At 44.4% G+C, this 21,341-nt stretch overlaps 1 protein-coding gene across 1 annotated transcript in view; it reads right to left on the bottom strand.

Annotated features, from left to right (window-relative positions):
* LOC126252810 (uncharacterized) overlaps positions 1-21,341 on the bottom strand; it is a 133,828-nt gene that overhangs the window by 75,441 nt on the left and 37,046 nt on the right. Inside the window, exons 3-5 of the mRNA XM_049953750.1 lie at positions 15,967-16,995; positions 11,841-12,124; positions 4,996-5,251 (exon numbers count right to left, since the gene is read on the bottom strand). Coding sequence (XP_049809707.1) covers positions 4,996-5,251; positions 11,841-12,124; positions 15,967-16,995 — 1,569 coding nt within the window. The remainder of the gene's footprint in view (positions 1-4,995; positions 5,252-11,840; positions 12,125-15,966; positions 16,996-21,341) is intronic.

Here is a 21,341-nt window from a genome sequence, read left to right as displayed (position 1 = left end):
ACTGGCCGCAGAACGATTGCCTCTCCATTGGCCATACCGGCGTTCGTCTGCGGGCGGCGGCCCGGTCTCCGCCTCGCGGCCCGCAGGCACCTGCGCGTCTCTGGATGCGCGGCGCCGCGCGGCGAGTGAAAGCAGTTTCTCCGCTGCCGGCCCGGCGGCGCCCAATTAATGGATCCAGAGTGAAACCGGCAGCGCCCGCGGACACCCTTGACCTCGGCACACTTAGTGCTGCGCCGCGCCCAACCCCGGTCGCGTCCCGAGAAACTCTTCGCCGCAAAAGGCCAGCTCGTAGCACTTCAGGCACGACCGCTGTCTTTGCAGCGGCTGTTTCATTTGGTCAGGTGGATCTTATAACAAAGGCAACGCCCTGTGAACTACCTGGATGTTTGTTTTGTAAATAAAACTGCCTTTTCCTGCTGCTAGTTACTTTATTTATCCCATACGCGTTTCGCCTTCTCCTGTTCTAAGGCATCATCAGTGGGATCTATAACGATACAGTTTTGTTAGTTATAGATTATTAAACAGTTCACTTCGCGATTTTTTTTTGAAAAAAGTAATTACTTATGATTTGCTGAACTGCGTTTCCTCATATCTGTTCTGGAGGTCGCACTACCACTTTTATCACTGCCATTTAATCACATCTTTGTGTTCTCGCCTTCCACACACTATTCACCATGTTTCTCACTATTTTTGGTGGTGGACTATTGTTCTTTTGTCACTCGATACAACTATTTCGTCGTACACTGTTTTTCACAACGTAAATATTGCGACTCCATTACGTGTTTCATTTTCTTTGGTATGTTTACCTATTTGTAGCCAACCTAACTAAGTATATGTTCGAGACTAACTTATATTTATGATCTTTATACCGTGTGTGTGTACTAATGAACACAAACTAACCACTAGTGAAGATGACATGAAAATAATTAGAATCAACAATAAAAAACAACTCCTAACCATGCAAGAAAATTATCACATACAGAATTCCAAAGCAGAGGGGAAAATCCTGTCGAATGACCAAGTACACATGCCAAGTAATTCATTATTTACACTAATAGATAAAATAATAGAATAACGTTCGCGAACAGTATTAATATAATAATACTGTCCAATATAATAATAATGGAACCCAACATCTTGACACTCACTCATCCGTGAACCCCTCCACAGAATATTGAAACGAAAAGTCAAATCAGCTTTCACCAAAGTTTTAAACCACTTGCTAACAGCTAGTACACCCCCACCCCCCCTCCCAAAAGAAGAAAAAAACACTCGTCAGCTGTATCCCCCCCTCTCTCTCTCTCACTCATACACACACACAGTATAAACATCATAAATAGAAGTTAGTCTCGAACATATACCTAGTTAGGTTCGCTACAAATAGGTAAACAAACCAAAGAAAATGAAACACGTAATGGAGTCGCAATATTTACGTTGTGAAAAACAGTGTATGATGAAATAGTTGTATCGAGTTACAAAAGAACAATAGTCAACTACAAAAAAGAGTGAGAAACATGGTGAACAGTGTGTGGGAGGCGAGAACACAAAGATGTGATTATACGGCAGTGATAAAAGTTGTAGTGCGACCTCCAGAACAGATATGAGGAAACGCAGATCAGCAAATCGTAAGTAATTACTTTTTTTAGAAAAAATCGCGAAGTGAACTGTTTGATAATCTATAACTAACAAAACTACCGTTATAGATCCCACTGATGATGCCTTAGAACAGGAAAAGGCGAAACGCGTATGGGATAAATAAAGTAACTAGCAGCAGGAAAAGGCAGTTTGATTTGCAAAACAAGTATTTATATGCTTGCTGCAGAGGATGGTCACACAAACAAACTTGTTACCTGGCTGTTGTACTCTGGCTCTTTTATGTAAATTCGTCATCGACAGGAGCACATCTTAAACTTCGCCAGAATTGTCACTCTTAGCCTCCTGCTCAAATCACCGAATGTAAAATACACTGATTAGCCAAAACATTGTGACCACCTGCTTAATTGCTGGTTTCTCTGTCTTTGGAATGAAATCATCACTGATTCTGCCCATCACAGATCCGACAGTTTGTTGCTTGATTTGTGGAGGTATGTGGCATAAGATGTCTACGTACAGGTCATGTAATGCCCGTAAGTAACGAGCCCCTGATGACGCCTGGTAGTGACCCAGATAAGTTCCGTAGGATTTACATCAGGCGGATTTGGCCGCCGAGACATCAGCTGAGTTCACTACAATGCTCGTGGCCCCCGGACACGGACAGTTATACTTCTGAAAGATGACATCGCCGCCGGGGAAGACATGAAGCATGAAGGGACGCAGGTGGTTCGCAGCTTTCAGCTTGTCTTCGATTACTAACACACATCCCATGCAAGTGCAGGAGAATGTCTCCAGTAGCGTAATACTACTCCCATCAGCACGCGTCCGTGGCGCGCTGCTCGTTCTGAGCCGCCGTTCACCTCGATGATGTTTGTGGAGGCGACCGTTGATTTACTGTAGCAATAGTGTCATTCACCCGAAGAGCTGAAACGTTTTCATTGATCGACGATCGTATCCCGATGGTCCCGTGGCCACTGCAATCGTAACTGACAATGTCGTTGGATCGACGTGTGAACAGTAGGGGTGGTCTGCTGCACAGCTCCACGTTCACCAATGTACGATGAACGGTGCACTCCGAAACACTTGTGCGTCCACCAGCAATGTGCTCTTTCGGTAGAGATACCAGTGTAGCGGTGGGCAGTGGTGATAACGTTTTGGCTAATCAGTGTACACACACACACACACACACACATACACACACACACAGACACACACACACACACACACACACACAAACACACACACACATTCACACAAGCAAATGAACAAATATCAAATCACACATACGCAACAAACACGAAAGACGAAAGGTAAACACACAGTGGAAGTTGGCAACACTACACACTGTAAACACGCACACGTTCAACAGAATGCGAAAAGCGCAAGTGATGTGCTGCAATAAATGAGGGTGAAAAAAGGTCAGAAACTGGTCATCTGTAGTATGGGAACTGCGAAACCTATCTCCAGGACCAACACATGGATTAGCAACATTGGAATTTCTAACCTTACAAAGAAGAGAATAATATGAGGAAACGTGACGTGGTAATATAGTTGTAGCTACTGCATAGTGCACTTATTATTACACACATCGAAAAATTTTTTGCATCACCCCGTTTCCCAAAACTCCTGAAAATAGGCGTTGACTACGGATATTGTATCACAGACATAGTCCATTTGACTGTTCAGAGATGTCACTAAACCCGAACAAAGATGTAAACAACCATGCATGAGCCTATTTCGACGGAGGGGGTCCCACAGCCGATCAGTTCCACTCATTCCACTAGGAAGGAGTTACGCGGTTCGTGTTGTCTGTAGTTGAACCATGCCTAGACGGTAAATACCTCGGTTCGATCGCGTCCGCATTGTTACTTTGTGCCAGAAAGGGCTCTCAACAAGGGAAGTGTTCAGGCGTCTGGTAGTGAACCAAACCTATGTTGTTTGGACATGGAGGAGATAGAGAGAGACAGGAACTGTCGATGACATGCCTCGCTCAGGCCGACCAAGGGCTACGACTGCAGTGGATGACTGCTACCTACGGATTATGGCTCGGAGGAACCCTGACAGCAACGCCACCATGTTGAATTACGCTTTTCGTGTAGCCACAGGACGTCGTGTTACAACTCAAACTGTGCGCAATAGACTGCATGATGGGCAACTTCACTCCCGACGTCCATGGCGAGGTCCGTCTTTGCAACCACGACACCATGCAGCGCGTTACAGATGGGCCCAGCAACATGCCAAATGGACGGCTCACGATTGGTATCACGGTCTCTTCACCGATGAGTGTCGCATATGCCTTCAACCAGACAATCGTCGGAGACGGTGGGAGGCAACACGGTCAGGCTGAACACCTTAGACATATTGTCCAGCGAGTGCAGCAAGGTGGAGGCTCCCTGATGTTTTGGGATAGCATTATGTGGGACCGACGTACGCCGGTGGTGGTCATGGAAGGCGCTCTTACGGCTGTACGATACGTGAATGGCATCCTCCAACCGATAGTGCAACCATATCGACAGCATATTGGCGAGACATTCGTCTTCATGGACGACAATTCGCGCCCCATCGTGAACATCTTCTGAATGACTTCCTTCAGGATAACGACATCGCTCGACTAGTGGCCAGCATGTTCTGCAGACATGAACCCTATCGAAAATGCCTGAGATACATTGAAAAGGGCTGTTTGTGGACGACGGGACCCACCAACCACTCTAAGGTATCTACGCCGAATTGCCGTTGAGGAGTGGGACAATATGGACCAACAGTGCCTTGATGAACTAGTGGATAGTATGCCGCGACGAATACAGGCATGCATCAACGCAAGATGACGTGCTACTGGATATTAGAGGTACCTGTGTGTACAGCAGTCTGGTCCACCACCTCTGAAGGTCTCACTGTATCGTAGTACAACATGCAATGTGTGGCTTTGATGAGCAGTAAAAAGTGCGAAAATGATGTTAATGCTGATCTGTATTCCAATTTTCTGTACTAGTTCCGGAACTCTCGAAACCGAGGTGATGCAAAACTTTTTATTAATGTATGTGTACAAAAACAAACATTTACTGCAGGCAAGTGAAGATGCTTCTTAAATAAAAGAAGCGAAACAGGCATGACAAAATAACAAACCTCCTTCAATTTAGTTGCAAAGACGAAACATACCTTCATGAATGTAAAATACAGTATCTACAGTGTGAGGCACCTAACTTTCACACCTCAAAATTCATTTTACCCGATAAAGACTATTGTAATCTTTTTTGATCTAGGCGAACAGTGACCAGGCGATCATGAAATACGGCAATTGCCAACAGTCCACCTCCTGCCTTGGGGATGAAATGACAATGAAGAACAGATAAAGAAGACATGGATGACGACGAGCGCAGGTAGCCGCGGCTGAGCCGGACTGACCTTGGCCGGGGTGTCCGCGGAGACGCTGTCCTCGCTGGAGTCGCTGGCGTTGCTGAGCTGGGAGGCGCGGCTGCTGAGCTCGAGGCCGGCCGCCTGGTGGGCGCGGCGCGCCGCGGCGCCGCCCGCCGCCACCTCCTCCACGTCGTCGTCGGCGTCGCCGTCGGCGTCCTCGTCCGTGTGCACGCGGTCGCGCGCGTCCGCCAGGTAGCTCAGGATGTCGTACTTGCTCGCGCCCTCGAACATGGACCGCCCCTGCCTGTGGCACGCACCGACAGCTTCGTTCAGTCCACCTCTGACAAATAAATTTCAATTCTCACTTAAATGACAAAGTATTGCCAACTAGAATTTTCTGTGACTTGTCAAAAGCATCTGATTTGCAGTTCACCCTTTTCTCCTAGAAAAGTTCGAAAAAAATGTTCAAATGTGTGTGAAATCTTATGGGACTTAACTGCTAAGGTCACCAGTCCCTAAGCTTACACACTACTTAACCTAAATTATCCTAAGGACAAACACACACAAGCATGACCTAGGGAGGACTCGAACCTCCGCCGGGATCAGCCGCACAGTCCATGACTGCAGCGCCCGAGACCGCTCGGCTAATCCCGCGCGGCAGAGAAGTTCGAATATCATGAAATCAGAGATCTCGCGTCAACGGTCGTGCAGGAGCGGATGCACCAGTTCCCGTCAGATCGTCGAAGTGAACCCTTTCGTGGTTGAAGGGATGATGGGATATATACGTCCTACCGAAGAAATACGCAGTTTTGAGCATTCTGACATCTATTTCTCATATCTGTCTGGTGTTAGCATGTAGCGAGATGCTTTCGTAGTCGGAGAAAAATACTAAGTACTCTGGAGTGGATGTACAGAATGGGCACTTAGGCGCTTCAGTCCACAACCACGCGGCTGCTAAGGTAGCAGGTTCGAATCGTGCCTCGGGCATGGATGTGTGTGATGTCAAAAAAAAAAAAAAAAAAAAAAAAGTGTGTGTGAAATATTATGGGACTTAACTGCTAAGGTCATCAGTCACTAAGCTTACACACTACTTAACCTAAATTATCCTAAGGACACACACACACACACACACACACCCATGCCCGAGGGAGGACTCGAATCTCCGCCAGGATCAGCCGCACATGTGTGACGTCCTTAGGTTAGTTAGGTTTAAGTAGTTCTAAGTTCTAGGGGACTGATGACCTCAGATGTTAAGTCCCATAGTGCTTAGAGCCATTTGAACCAGCGTCTGCTTTTGTTTATATGTGGCACAGTGTGCCCGTTTCACGAAAGTCAGATCAAATCACCATCTTCTCCATTCCGAGACTGTGTGAAGTAACTAATTACTTCTCTTATACATCACAGACACCTTAGTAAATCTGATAGTTTGTACACAATCTGTATGTAGTGGGACATACATGCTTTAGAAAACTTCACAGAATGTAGAAAATATTGGTGTGTGGTATGTCAAAGGCATATTCAAAGGTTATGTTGAAAACTTGTGTGTGATACTTCATGTTTTCGGTTCTCAGGAGAATAAATGTGTTTTGGTACTAGTTTGTTATACTTTCTCTCATAATTTTCTTCCAGACGAAATCATTCTGAAATTAACAGTTTAACTCTGTAAATCCTAGGTTCACATGAAAACATGGATCTAGTTAGATTCGTGGAACATGCGTGTCCCACTTCACCAGTTTCAAAATCGGTCAGCTGAGAAATTTTTTTGTTATGAAAGTGTATTATTTATCACAAAGAAAGACAGTTTTTGACCTTTTATTTTTCAAATTACCCAAAATAAATTTTAACCATGGAAGGGTTAAGCAACGTCGCCTGTGGCCTATACTTTGCAAGGGTAAATCGTCCGTGTACCCCGTGCGCGCTTGACAATTTTCTCTTTACCTTTGCGGCAGAGGGACAGGAGGGGTGGTGCCGTAAAGTGCCAATGCAGAGTATCACTTCCCTGTGTCCGCCCCGATATCTGAATAGCCAGCGTGACGGACTGCCGTCCTAAGGGGGGCCGGGTTCGATTCCCGGCTGGGTCGGGGATTTTCTCCGCTCAGGGACTGGGTGTTGTGTTGTCTTCATCATCATTTCACCCCCATCCGGTGCGCAGGTCGCCCAATGTGGCGTCGAATGTAATACGACCTGCACCAAGGCGGCCGGACCTGCCCGCAAGGGCCCTCCCGGCCAATGACGCCAAACGCTCATTTCCATTTCATTTCCCTGTCATCAACATATCTACCTCTGTACCCTAACATACGAATCATTGTGCAATGTCTCCTACCACAAAGACCTGAAAAATCTCAGCGTGACCCCGTCGCTGTTTCACTCTTGTACTTAGCTGCTCGTGTGCCAAGAAACGGATGACCTCAAACCCCGCGTCGCCTCTGACCTGAGTGTGAGATATTAAGTAAGTATGTTGCGACCCACGGCGAGTTACGACAGGGGGCATGGGGCACTACTGATGGTGATCCGTTTGTCAGGTGGAGACGTTGTGTTCGGCGGCCCCTTTGTGATTCAACAGGAACAGGCTATGTGGCTATGTGCCGGCACCGGATTTCGCCCAGTCCTTTCTCTCATCACCATGCAACATATACACGACACCACACTACACACACACACACACACACACACACACACACACACACATACACACACACACACAGAGCAGTCATGGATACTTCACATTTACGCAACATACAATGCTAACACTTCGCGAAGGAAGGTTGCCTACGGGTGTGAAGGACAGAAAACAGCTTTCCAAATTAGGCACTGAACCTATCCTTCGGTGTTCCCAGCCAATCAGGCCTAAGACTTTACTTTTAGATATCTAGCGCGTAACTAGTTTTCATCCTATCTAACTAAAAGGACTCTAATTGGACTCCAATAGTACCGCATTAAGACGGAACATCATCTTCCAAATGGTGTACTGCAGGGATCAATATCGGGTCCGCTCGTATTCTTGTTATATGTAAATATATCCAAAAAACTTGAATAGATCTCTTTGCCGACGATCCAAGAAGAATAATCAAACCTAATGGAGAAACTTCATCGTTTGAAGATATGAATAAAATTTTCTTGAAAAGGGTATCTTGTTATCTGCAAATGGGACGTTACTGCATTTACAACAAACAAAATATATGAATATCTGTACCGTGCGAAACCTGTGAATACATACTTTTTATTGTAAGGAGCCAATATATAGTTTACTGTTTGGCTTAGGGGTACTCTACTGTACAATCGGCTCGATATTGTCTACCACGATATCACGTTCGACAGTTCACTCCGTCTTCAGTGAGACCGTATCCTGTTCTCCATGAGCGACTATCTGGTCAAAGTCGACTTTTCGCTGTGTATGCGCGTCACGTGGCTGCGTGTAAATCAGCCGCCACCACGACCCGAGTGGCACGGGGACGTCAGTGACGAGTTGACCGTGCCCAGAGTGGTGTGCTGAAGCCTTGAGTATGCTGCAGACTGTGCGTGTGCAGGGATACGTCACAATGCCGAAGTTCGAGTTAACTTATCGTCGTCAGTCACTCGTTTATACTAATGGATTTTGTGCTTTTGTGTCTTTTTATTTATTTTGTTGTTTGCTTTGCTTTCGTGAATCATTGCAAAGATTTCACGAGTGTTCTGTATTTTTCCTAGTAGTTTTCTCCGGCAAGAGAGACGAAGTATCTGGAAGCACAGAAGATATTTATTTTCACAATACCTAGACAAAGAAATAGCCCGCATTGATATAATAAGGGTACAGATAGATAACCGTTTACTAATAAAAATTGTTTCAATGGTGAACAAGTCAGATCTGTTTAACGAGAAAAAGAATTTTCGGTGTTATTTGTCACTTATAAAGAAAATAAGATGCAAAGTATGAAGTTAAAAGGCGCTGTTTATTGTCGTGTATATACTGTTTGACGTATTTGTAAGTATACATTTTCTCGGGGAAATAAATGTAGATGTTTTGAAATGTTTGGACGACACACTGCCTATTCTTTGAGTTCTCATGAGCATGGAGAATTCGCCATGCGGTCGCTGTCAAGAACATTCCCTGCGGAATTTATTTTGGTCGTTAATAAACTATGTTATTATTGCTTGTTCCTTCATTCTCATACTATACTACGATTTTTTCTTTAAAATGATGGCTCCTCACACCCTCATTTTCACCGTTCAGGAGCCGAACTGCACAGTGGAATTTTAGGCTGGCATGTAAACGGAAACGATCACTCATGACAGGCGAGGCTCAGTAGAAGATTACAGCGGCAGGGGCGCCGCAGTAGTTCCACTCGCAACAGGTAGTCGATTGAGAAAAGGAATTCGCTCGTGAAAAAGGGTTAAGTGTGAGTCCACTGGCCATAAAGCGTTTGTGTGCTTCCTCGACGCGATATGAGGTGTCGTAAGTGGCAGGCCAATATCCTCGTTGTGCCATCTGTTCAGAATCGCCGAGCGAATGGTGCTGAACTGTTTGGTCCGTGCTGTAGAGCCAGTTCTAACTTATTTATTTCAGTTTCTGCTACCAGTCACTTTGTATTTTATGCTTAATCTAATATAATGCAACGGGTTTCGAGCATGTTCTGTCCATCTTCAGGCGTTTATACATACATACATAGAGAAATGTTACTTAAAAATAAAGAGTCTTAAACTAGATTAATCTAGAACACTTTGTCCATTGTTTTTTACTGTAGCTGCTGTGTTGTATGTAGAACATCGAAGCAATTTGTGCAGTGAATTACGTTGGCAATCAGTGACAAAATATAATGTACAATAGTCTACTGTCAATCAACAGCTCTGCCATTACACCAGTAATGCAAGTGAAGCAGCAAGAAATGACTGTGATATACATAGTCAACCACAAAGAAGAAAACCAGCAGAAGTCATCAATGATTTCGATTTCTAGCCATACACTGCCCCTCTCTTTCGCCCCAAATGCCACACCAGCAGCTACAGTAAAAAAATGGACAAAGTGTTCTAGATTAATCTAGTTTAAGACTGTTTATTTTTAAGTAACATTTCTCTATGTATGTATGTATGTATAAACGCCTCAAGACGAACAGAACATGTTCGAAACGCGTTGCATTATGTTAGATTACATGAAATAAATAATTATCCAACACAGTCACGGTTCACAAACATAGCCATTATGGCCGAAAATAATTCAGTTCTAACTTAACAACAAGTACGGTTCAGGCTAGAAATAAGCTGTACATCTCACGTCCTCAATCTCACGCAATTCACTGAGAGTGACTTTAAAACCCAGAAAATTGCAGGAGTAGCTTTTAATGATCTGACGGCTTTTTATGACACTGTTAGTCACAGTGCATTGCCAGAGAAAATGTATGGGATAACGAAAGATTATCGTTTCACAAAACTTGATCAAAGTTTGTTCCAAAACAGGGAGTTTTGTGTGGTCTTCCAGGTTCAGCGTAGTTCATGATGAAGTCAAAGAAATGACTTACCACAAGGAAGTATTCTTTCGCCTATGTTATTTAACATCGCATCGATACCAGTGACCACCACAAGCAATTTGCTTCATGCCGACGACCTGGCATTAGCCATTCAAGGGAAATTCTTTGAAGACGTTGAAGCCCACCTGTGAGTTGCACAGAGACTCTTTAAGCCTAGCTAAAACCCATGTTAAGCACAATTAGGCACGTCGCATACTTATCACCACATGGCAAGGAATACAACCAGTAAATACGCCCCATTCAAAACATCTGATAGTTACCGTGGATCGTACTCTGTACAAACAGCATTGCAAGAATACGATGATGATGATGGAAGTATTATCCTTCGCAGAATCACTACAAGAACTTACGGCACTCGACCACAAAATGTGAGAACGACGGCACTATCGACATATTACAGTGCTGCAGAGTATACATGCTCCGTATGGTGCAAATCTATCCACGGAAACATAGTTGACAAGGCGTTAAACGAAGCGCATAGACTCATTACAGGTCGGCTGAAACCCATGCCACTTGTTAATTAGTCGTGAGCCGTCTGTCAACGCGGAGAGAACAAATCAGGCTAGTCAGGAAACCCATCCATTTACATGAGCACCTTCCAACAGCCCCAAGGTTCAGCTCCAGAAGACGTTATCTCAACACCTCTACAGTCCTGCAAAGAGCATCATTTACAACAACGAAACAACTGTGGATTTTTAGACCTGAGAATAACTCTACCTGGTCTCTCCCTTCGGAAACGCGTTCACCAGAGCATGAACAAAACTGGATCATATGGAGGTCGCTCAACAGTCTTTGTTCTGGAGTTGTAAGCTGGAGGAATAGCCTCCAAAAATGACAGTTCTCTGTGGGTACCACCAGCTGTGACTGTGGAGAGCCGCAGACTATCGATTACCTACTGGAGTGTCATCTGTGTCCTGCATCTTGAACAGAGGGAGATGATCTGGCTGGCACTCCGAGCGCGACTGATGTTGCAAGATTTTGGTCACCAGTAGTGTAATTGATTTTTCTTTCTTTCATTGACTTTTAATGGTAGTAACCACGTATTGTATTCGTTTCTGACCCTAATAAATGTAATTTTACGTAATTGATCTTCGTATGTATTGAAAATTGTCATCTTGATTAACGTGCTTTTTGTCATCCTTAATTTTCTATGTGTTATTTTATAGGATTTATCAAAATTTGATGCTGATGAAGACACCCTTAGTAGGTGTCGAAACCTAGGTCAGTGCACCTAACAGTTATTTGCACACGATTGGCTGTATCATCCTGTGTTGAAACTAGTATACGGTTTCTGAGTAACAGCCATGTTTAAAACCGCTAATAGATAATAGAATAAAATAGTTTCAGTCAGGATGGGAGCGTGTTCGCCGTCGGAAGGCTTGACGTACTGACCCGTGCGCATCTGGGGGCTGCGGCACGCCGTGCTCGTCCTGCACGATGACCGCGGGAGCTGCCGTGGAGGGCGTGGTCGCCGCCGAGGAGGTGGCCGTGGTGGTGGGCGTGGGCGACGCCGTGGCCGTGGGCGCGCCGATCTCCTCGTAGATGTGGTCCTTGATACTCTCGTACAGGTCCTCCTCCTGGTCATGCTCCTGCCCTTGACCCTCATCCTGCTCCTGCTCTTCCGCATCTGCCGCGCCCTTCTCCACTCCATCTTCCTTGCGGCTACCGCTTGTCTTCTGTAATGCCAAGCACAACACCTACATTTTGGGCTGTCTATTGAGGAGCATCGCTACCAAAAGAAATGTGCGAACAGGAAAATTCCCTCATGTAGGAAAACGATTTGGTGTAGGAAAGACTAATGTTGTATACAGGAAGATCCAACGCATATTTAAACTCTATGCTGGACTGAGACTCGATTCTGGGACCTTTGCCTTTTGTGGGCAAGTGCTCTAATGGCTGAGCTACCTCCGCACGTATTACGGACGGTCCTCCCGGCTTTACTTCCCCAGTACCTTATTTTCCAAACGTCGCATACGTTCTCCTTACGGGACTAACGTTCACGGGCGAAATGACACAGAGGAGCATTGGCTTACAAGGAGGCCTCACACCAACTGGACTTTTATATTTTTTTATATTTATGGTACATGAAGCACAGAGCTCTAATATCTGTTTCTCAAAGGAGTTCGATGTAACTTTGAAGTTTTCTGAGCGTCTGAGACCACAAATCAAGGTCGTTTTTCGACTGGCCGCATGGATCTATGGTGAAAGCTGGCTTACTCTGTGGGCAGCCTGGGTTTGAGTCTCGACTGTAGTAAATTTTTAAACAACAGTCTATGCTCCGTGAGCATTTGTTTGAAGCGTGCAACACATAAGGATGGAAAAAAATAATAATTTGTAGTTTCTTTAATTCAAGAAATCTTTATTAACAATCTTTTATTAAAGATCAGTACTTAAGAATTTACATTTGCCATAAAACTGGTTTTTTGTGTACGATATTTGATTAGAAATAAGAAGGCGTGCATGTTTCATACAAATGACGACTACATACGTGTTAATCATCGTACATATGATAAATTTTATATTTAAATAAAATGGAAAAAAACTAAAAAACAGTGACCGAAATGAGAGTCGAACCGGTGATCACCAGTCTCGAGCGCCACAGATTTTTTTTTCATCTTTATGTATTACGTGAAACTTGTATATATGTACATTATCATACTTCACGGAAATTCTCGCTGAACATGCACCTTTATTTAAAAATTTTCATACGCCAAGAATCGAAGTCAGGACCCCCACATGACAAGCAAACATTCTGCCATAGAGCCACGCTGCCTGTCGCAAGAAATTCGGTCTTTCTTTACGTTACGTTGAAGACACTTGGAAATCTTCAAAGTTGAATTTTTCGAGAATTTTTGAAAGTTGCATCGAACTGCTTTGGGAAATTGATATCTGAGTTCTGAACTTGATGTACCATGAGTATATAAAATTACAAAAATGTGATCGTCGTGTGGTCTCCTTGTCAGCCATAGTCTTGGGGATTGTTGCCAGAGTGTATTTTCACTATTTGGTGGAATGCGCGCAGATTTTAAATTATTTGGTACATTGAAACTATGTGCGGAAAAAGTTGGAGAGCGATACTGGCGGAAGTGAGTCTGTGAGGTTGAGTCGTTATACGTGCGGAGATACCTCAGTTGAGGAGCACTTGCCCCGAATGTCCCCTGTTCGAGCACGGTCCGTAACATGGTTTTAATCTGCCAAGAAGTTTCATATTACCTCCCGCTACGCTACAGAGTGCAGATTTATTCTGGAAACATTCTCCTAGGCTTTGGCTTAGCCTTTTCTGCACATTTTCCTTTCTTCCAGAAATACTGGTCTCACAAGGTACGCACGAGAACTTTTGCAAAGTTTGGAAGGTAGGGGCGGAGATACCGGCTGAAGTAAAGCTGTGAGGACGTCTAGTAAGTCGTGCTTGGATGGCCAGTCGGTAGAGCAGTTTTCCGCCCCGAGTCCAAGTCTGGCACACAGTTTTCAATCTGTCCGGTAGCTTCAAATCAACGCGCACTCTGCTGCTGAGTGAAAATTCATTCTGAAGGTCAAATGCAATTTAAATAAAATTAGAGATCTTTCTCCGAATGTCAGAGGAAAGAAGGAGATCTAAATCACTTGCTATTTTCCTGCAGTTTCTTCGTAGCACAGTAAAACCGTTTCGTACGAAAACTTCCTTTCTTGAAAGTGCTCCTTTTTTATTGTGTCATTGAGATTGTCAAACACATAAAGCCCTTATTTTTATTTTATACATGAAATTTGGTGTACCATCTGTTGGTACATAAACACTCTAATCACCAGATGTATACTTCCCAGTCTCTGTTCGTTTTTGTTATCTATTTTGTCTCTATTGATAGGTCCAGATTCCTCAGATGTAAGTGCTGCACATATGTAGATGTTTTAAAATAATCTTGACTTATCGTTGAAGCTGTTCATGTTATAATTTTTATGTATGTAGGGTGTCCCAGGATGAATGGTTGATAGTCAGGGACATGACAGAAATAATCATTCGAAGCAAAAAAGTGTAGTAAACATGAGCTGTAAAATGGATATCTTAAGAGCTATGATCACTTCTTCATCTTAGACACTGTGAAACAAATCTCTTCTATTGCAAGCTCTTTGCTTTCTATACTTTGAGAAGTGGTAGTACGGACCAAAACAAGAAAAAATGTCCAGTAAACATGGACTCCTAAGTACATACCTTAATAACTAAGACTCTTGTTCATCTCCGCTACCTTGAAACACATCTCTTCTACGGATCCATCACTCATAGCTCTTAAAGTACGTATTTTAAAGCTCATGTTTACTAGAAATTTTTTTTCTGTTTTGGACCATACCACCTTCGACCCAAAATATGGGAAGCAGAGGGCTTAAAGTAGAGGACATTGTTTGACAGTATCGAGGATGAAGTTCTCATAGCAGTTAAGGTATCCACTTTAGAAGCCCATGTTCACTAGGATTTTTTGGTTCTAATGATCTACATCTACATGTACATCTACATCTACATGGTAGATGGACACAATATGTAGGATTTTATATCTGTACCAAGCTGATATGGTCCAACAAACCCAACCCAAACATAAAAAAATGGTTCTCTGTACATTATACAGATTTAAACTAAAATTCACATAATCTCAGGAGACATTATGCCATAATATGAGGGCTATTCGGAAAGTAAGGTCAGATTGGGTGCGAAAGCGAAACCACAGAGCAAATTCTATGAAGCTTTGCAGAGATTTGTTGGCGTGTCTCTAGAATTCCCACCGATCGCGTCACGTCGCTCCTTTCAGTTCTGAGCCCATGGTGAGCACACAAAGATGCCTACATAAATAGTGTCTCCTGGCAATTACGATGGCCCGGTGAGAGATTTCACCTGACGTCATGCAGGCCACATAACATAACTGTCATGCGTTTCCTTCTTCGTGATAATTGTTGGGCGCACACAACAGGGCCACTGAAGATGCTCCTGCAGCGTTTTCGATGGGAACTGTTTGAACACCCACAGTACAGCCTGACTTGGCTCCCCCTGACTTTCACCTTTGCTCATACGAACCGCTAGCTTTGAAAACAACATTTTGGCACCGACTACGTGCTGCAGACCAACGGATAAAATTGACGCAAAGAATAGGCAGCTGCCTTCTATGCCGACAGTACTGGAACGTTGGTGCAACGCTATGACAAATGTCTATGACGTAATGGCGACTATGTAGAGAGGTAGCTGGAAGGTGTAGCGAATGTTTCAAAGAACAATTTTTTATTTTCACAGTGGTTTCCATTTCGTGACCGACTGGACCTTACTATAAGAATAGATCTCGTAATTTTCAGACAGAATAGCAAACAAAACTCACTGAATGTAGCACAGACAGTAATGAAAATTTTTTGCATAAAGCCATAATTTAAAAAAATGGTATCTTGATAAGGCGGAATTTCTCTGCAACTTTTCTTAGCAAGCATGGCATGTAAGAAGAGCTACAACACCAATAGATAATTGATTGCTTTGAAAGACGAGCTGCAAAAATATAGGGTTGCTTACCTTCCTGGAATCAGCCCCGTCCAGAAGCAGAGCCCTGGCGGCGTCGTTGCCTGCCGCTGCGTCCACAGGGTAGGGTTCCTCCACTTCCTCAGAAGGTGAACGCCTCACTTGGCTGCCATTGTCGATCAGCGAGCTGAGCCTATCCACCGGGTCGTCCCTCTTGCCACATACGTGGGGCACTAGGTTCCTACGCACTGCCTCCACCGGGTCGCGGAGGGCCGCTGCAGTCTCTTCGTCCATTTCTTGTCCGTCCTCTACTACAGAGATGGACGGTGTCGCCGTATCAATGACGATGCTCGAGACGCTACCGGTCTCGGCCCCCGAGTCGTAAGCGCCAGTTTCCAAGACGGTGACCCTGCTGGGCACACTGTCGGCCGGCGTGTCGTAGTGCGGCGAGTCGTCATTGACCGTGACGGTGCTCAGGTGGTGCTGCGGTTGCTGATGACTGTGGCGGCGGCGATCGGCCGCAAACTTGCGCCTGGCGACGTCCTCGTCGTGCGAAACTGAGATCACCACCGGGTTGGCGAGCGAGCTGGTGGACGCGCTGTTTTGTGAGAGAATCGTCAGGGAACTCGTGTTGTTCTTGTTGTTGTAGATGATGTTAGCGTTGTTGGAGGCGGTGTCGATGACCGTGCACGAGGAACTGCTGGTCAGGTAGCCGAAGCCGTCGAAGTGGCGCGGCGACGGCGGCTCGCCTCCGCCGACGCTGATGGTGACCCTGTTGGCGTCGCCGTGGGCCTCGACGGGGTGCAGCTGGTGCCTGGAGCCGCCGCCGCCGTCGCGGATGAGGACCGACGTCCGGTTGGCGGCGTTGCGCACCAAGTCGTACTCCGAGGCGGCGCGCCGAATCTCCGAGTCCAGGCTGGTCCTGGACCCCGGGAAACCGGGGATTCCCCCCGGGCTCAGGTACCCGCTACCGCCGGCGGCGGCGCCACCACCGCCGCCAATCACGATGGAAGTCCGGCGACCGGCGCGCGGGCTCAGCTCCCCTTGTCTGGAGCCCAGGTCACACACCGACTCACTGCGGACCTGTTGACAACACAAAGAAAATTCCACTGTGGTGCTGAGACGTATTATTAGGAATAACAATGCTTTAATGTATATTGTTAGTGTGTAAACAAAGGGTTTGTATTACTTGTACTACTTCAACATGCACAACTTCACAACTTTTCTTGATTTGTGTCTGGGACGGAAGCAGAGGCTGATAGGTGTGAATGTTACCGAACTACCAGTTTTATAAGTCATGATTGCAAAATATTGGCGCGAATTATTTGCAGAAGTTTGGAAAAACTGTTAAACTGAGCTAGGGGTAGATCAGGCTGGGTCAGGAGAAATTTGGGAACACGCGAGGCAGTACTAATTCAACGACTTATCTTGGAAGATAGGTTAATGAAAGACAACCCTACGTTTATAGTTTTTCTAGACGTACAGGAAGCTCTTGGCAATGTTGACTGGAATACACTCTTTGAAATTTAGGGCCGGCCGATGTGGCCGAGCTGTTCTAGGCGCTTCAGTCTGGAACCGCGCGACCGCTACGGTCGCAAGTTCGAATCCTGCCTCGGGCATGGATGCGTGTGATGTTCTTAGATTGATTAGGTTTAAGTAATTCTAAATTCTAGGGGACTGATGACCTCAGATGTTAAGTCCCATAGTGCTCAGAGCCATTTGAACCTTTTCCTTTTTTTTGAAATTTAGGAGGTAGCAGGGTAAAATGCAGGGAACGAAAGGTAACATACGGCAATTACGGAAACCAGACGGCAGTTATAAGAGCCGAAAGGTTTGTAAGGGGAGGAGTAGTTGATGTAATTCAATCTGTTCACTGAGCAAGCAGCCAAGGACGGTGAAGAAAAAAATTGTAGAAGGAATTAACGTTCAGAGAGAAGAAATAAAAACTCTGAGTTTGCTGAGGATATTGTAATTTTGTCATAAAAGAAGAAGGACTCGGAAGTGCAGTTGAACGGAATGGGCAGTGTTCTGAGGGGAAGATATGAGATGAACATTAGCAAAAGCAAAAGAAAGGTGATGAAATGTAGCCGAATTAATTCAGGTGATACTAGGCGTAAATGAGACTCTGAATGTAGTAGATGTGTTTTTCTATTTGGGAAGTAAATAGCTGTGATGGCTGACGTAGAGAAAATATAGAGTGTAGGCTAGGAATGACAAGAAAAAACGGGTCTGAAGAAGAGAAGTTTGTTAACAGCAAAAATAAATTTAAAAGTTAGGAAGTCTTTTTTGAAAACATTTGCCTGGAGTGTAGCCATTATGGAATTGAAGCCTGAACGATAAGCTGTCCAGGCAAGAAGAGAACTGAAGCTTTTGAAATTTGATACTACAGAAGAATGCTAAAGATTAGATGGGTAGATTGCGTAACAAATGAGGAAATAGTGAATAAAATTGGGGAGAAAACGAACTTGTGGTATATCTTGACTAAAAGAAGGGATCGATTGATAGGACACATTCCGAGACATCAAGAAATCATCAGTTTAGTACTTGAGAGAAGTGTGTGTGTGTGTGTGTGTGTGTGTGTGTGTGTGTGGACCAAGGTACGAGTACAGTGAGCAGGTTCAGATGAAGCTATTTGGAGATGCAGACGGTTGCACAGGATAGAGAAGGGTGGAGAGCTTCATCAGTCTGTAAACTGAAGACCGTAAGAACAATTAATTTTATTTTAATACCTTCAGTATCTATAGATACAAGACATGCGGGACGTCTTAAAAATATACACTTCGAACCTTTTTTTATTTTATTATTTGCTGTTAAAACTGATTTTGACTCCGCAGTCTTCTGATTGTAAAGCACGTCATTATATTTTGTGCATTCTGCTGGGTGTTTCACAGTTCCTATTACAGGTTTCTAGGCGTTGTACAGGGATCTTAGTTGATAAAGTTTTGATAATAAACTAATGTCCGGAAATGTACCGTTTGCATATATGACAAGTTTGAAGATCGGGTCACCTTCAACTCTCCCACATCATGGTACTTTACTTTATGGTAGGGCTGCATAACGCATGTTTCGTATGAGGTTATCTAGTGCTGCAGGGTTCATACAACTACTATTGTACAGAAAAGCAAATGGTACCGCGTCGTTACTAACTACTGCGTCACTGTAAACTCAGATACACGTAAGGACCAACTAATAACTACTAATCATACCACGCTAATATAATAATCCCTTAATTGTGGTACTCGATGCGACTCATTTACGAACTCACAATACGTTTATGTAAGTGTCAAACGAAAATTATTTACTAAAATAATTTTACTAGGCATGTGTCTAGTAAACTTATTTTATTAACTAACTTCCGTCTGAACGTCTAGTAAATGCCAAGTAAACGTATGTCAGTAAATAACTTTGTCTGAATATCTAGTAAACTTATTTCAGTAAATAATCTTTGTTTGACGTCTACATTGAGTTCATTCGTCATGATTTTCTTTGCAGCAAATGTTACAAACTGAGCTACTTTTTAAAACCATAGTTCCTGGAAGAAGCTTTACAGTCTGTACTGCGAATAAAGTGAATCCTTTTACGAGTGCACGTTTTTCTTACAATAAGGCATAATGAGCTGAGTTTAGGGTTTTCAGGACATCCGAAAGGCAAATAGCAGCGGAGGACAATTACCGCGTGAACTCAGTTGTTCATGTTTTACCCTGTGCGACAAGGAATCAGTTTTCGAGCAGTAAAAAAAAATAAATAAAAAAGAAATAAAAAAGTAAAATAAAAAAAATGGGGGTTGCTGCTAAAGAAAGACGCAACGATGAAAGTCGCTTTCATGCTAGTAACAGGTCACCAGAGTTATTAAAAATCCGATCCAGAGGAATAAAGATTTACAGTATTGGAACTTTTTTCGATTCGAAAGCTATAGAGAACGACAATAATTGCACGAGGTAGTAATCTTCTCTCTCAACAACAGCTCATTACCCTCTCCATCTTGTGAAGTTAATTTAAAGGGAAAACGAGCGGCCAGTCCCCGGCAGGCGAACGACGGTTAGATTTTGTATCCCACACAGCTGCTACCCGCAGAGCGCGCTAATGTACATGGAATAAAAAACAATACGTGGGCTACCTACACGCATGAAAATGAGCTCTCCGCAAGGTGCAGTAAAAGCCATTTGCATTTCACTAACACCTAGCACAGTAAATCTGCTAACTCTCAGTATAGCACAGGTTTCGCCACCTGAACGATGGCACTTTTTTCGGCGGGTAACACATAAACTCATCAGTAAATGAATTAAGATAGCTCCTGTATTGGATATCGAACGTGCCAGTCGTCAAGGCAACCAGAGCGTAACCTAGTAGTGAGCTAACCATCCAGCGCTTCACTCATGTTCCTCTGTTCACAGCAAGTTAACGCGGAACAGAGATCAGCACGAAGGCACGAAGGCACGAATACTGCTGTTGGACGCTCGAAATATGTAGAAAGGTCGCCTGGACTGACGAGAAGCGATACTCTCGTACACATCGAAGTCAAGGTACCAGTTCGTCAAAAGCCGCTGGAGGCGATGCAGTGCGCTTGCCAACGGGGCAGTTGTTAGGCAGATGACGGAAGAGCGAAGGAAGATTAGTATTTAACGTAATGTCAGTAACGAACCCATTAGAGGCGGACAGATGGTGACGCTATTCTCGTATTTTCTTATTGTTGGTCGTTTGTTTTTGACTGGTTCGATGCGAACCTCCACGCTTTCATCTCCTAGCCAATATCTCCATCTCAGGCAACCATTTACAATCAAGGTTATCAATTATTTGTTGTATTTATTCCAATTCCTATCTTCCCTTACAATTTTTGCCCCCTAAGGTTGTCACTAGTACCGTGGAAATTATTGACCGAAGACACTTTGGATCTTTGAGCAGCTTTGCGATTGCGTAGTACGACTTGCTTTTGGATCCCTGGACATTCTATCAAACTATGCAGGGCGATCAAAAAGATCCCGTTTGAGGGCGTTGCTGCGGTGTGTATGAAGATTAGCGAGCGATGCGATGTGGGTATATAAGCACCAAATTTTGGCAAGGGATTAGTACAGCATTAGTGATGTTCTGACCTGGATGCAGTTAATACAGAAACGTAAACTACGGCGACGTTATTTTCAAATGCGTCCACACAGAACCAACGTGTTGTTATTCTTTTCTTGGCTGCCGAATGACGAACAGCGATATACACACATCGGAGATTGAATAGTTTGTGTGCGAAAGCATATCTGTTGGAACCCACCGTTGTGGAATGGTGTGCCAAGTTCCGTGCTAGTCGCTATTCGATGCAAGACGCCGGTCGACCTGGGTGGCCAGCCTCAACTGGTGGATTCAGGTGCGCCGCGCGGGATTAGGCGAGCGGTCTGCGGTGCTTCAGTCATGGACTGTGTGGCTGGTCCCGGCGGAGGTTC

Source organism: Schistocerca nitens, chromosome 4, assembly GCF_023898315.1.
Source record: "Schistocerca nitens isolate TAMUIC-IGC-003100 chromosome 4, iqSchNite1.1, whole genome shotgun sequence".
NCBI classification, from domain to species: domain Eukaryota; kingdom Metazoa; phylum Arthropoda; class Insecta; order Orthoptera; family Acrididae; genus Schistocerca; species Schistocerca nitens.
The sequence above is the reverse complement of the archived record's forward strand: the minus strand, read 5'-3'. Positions and strand labels throughout refer to the sequence as shown.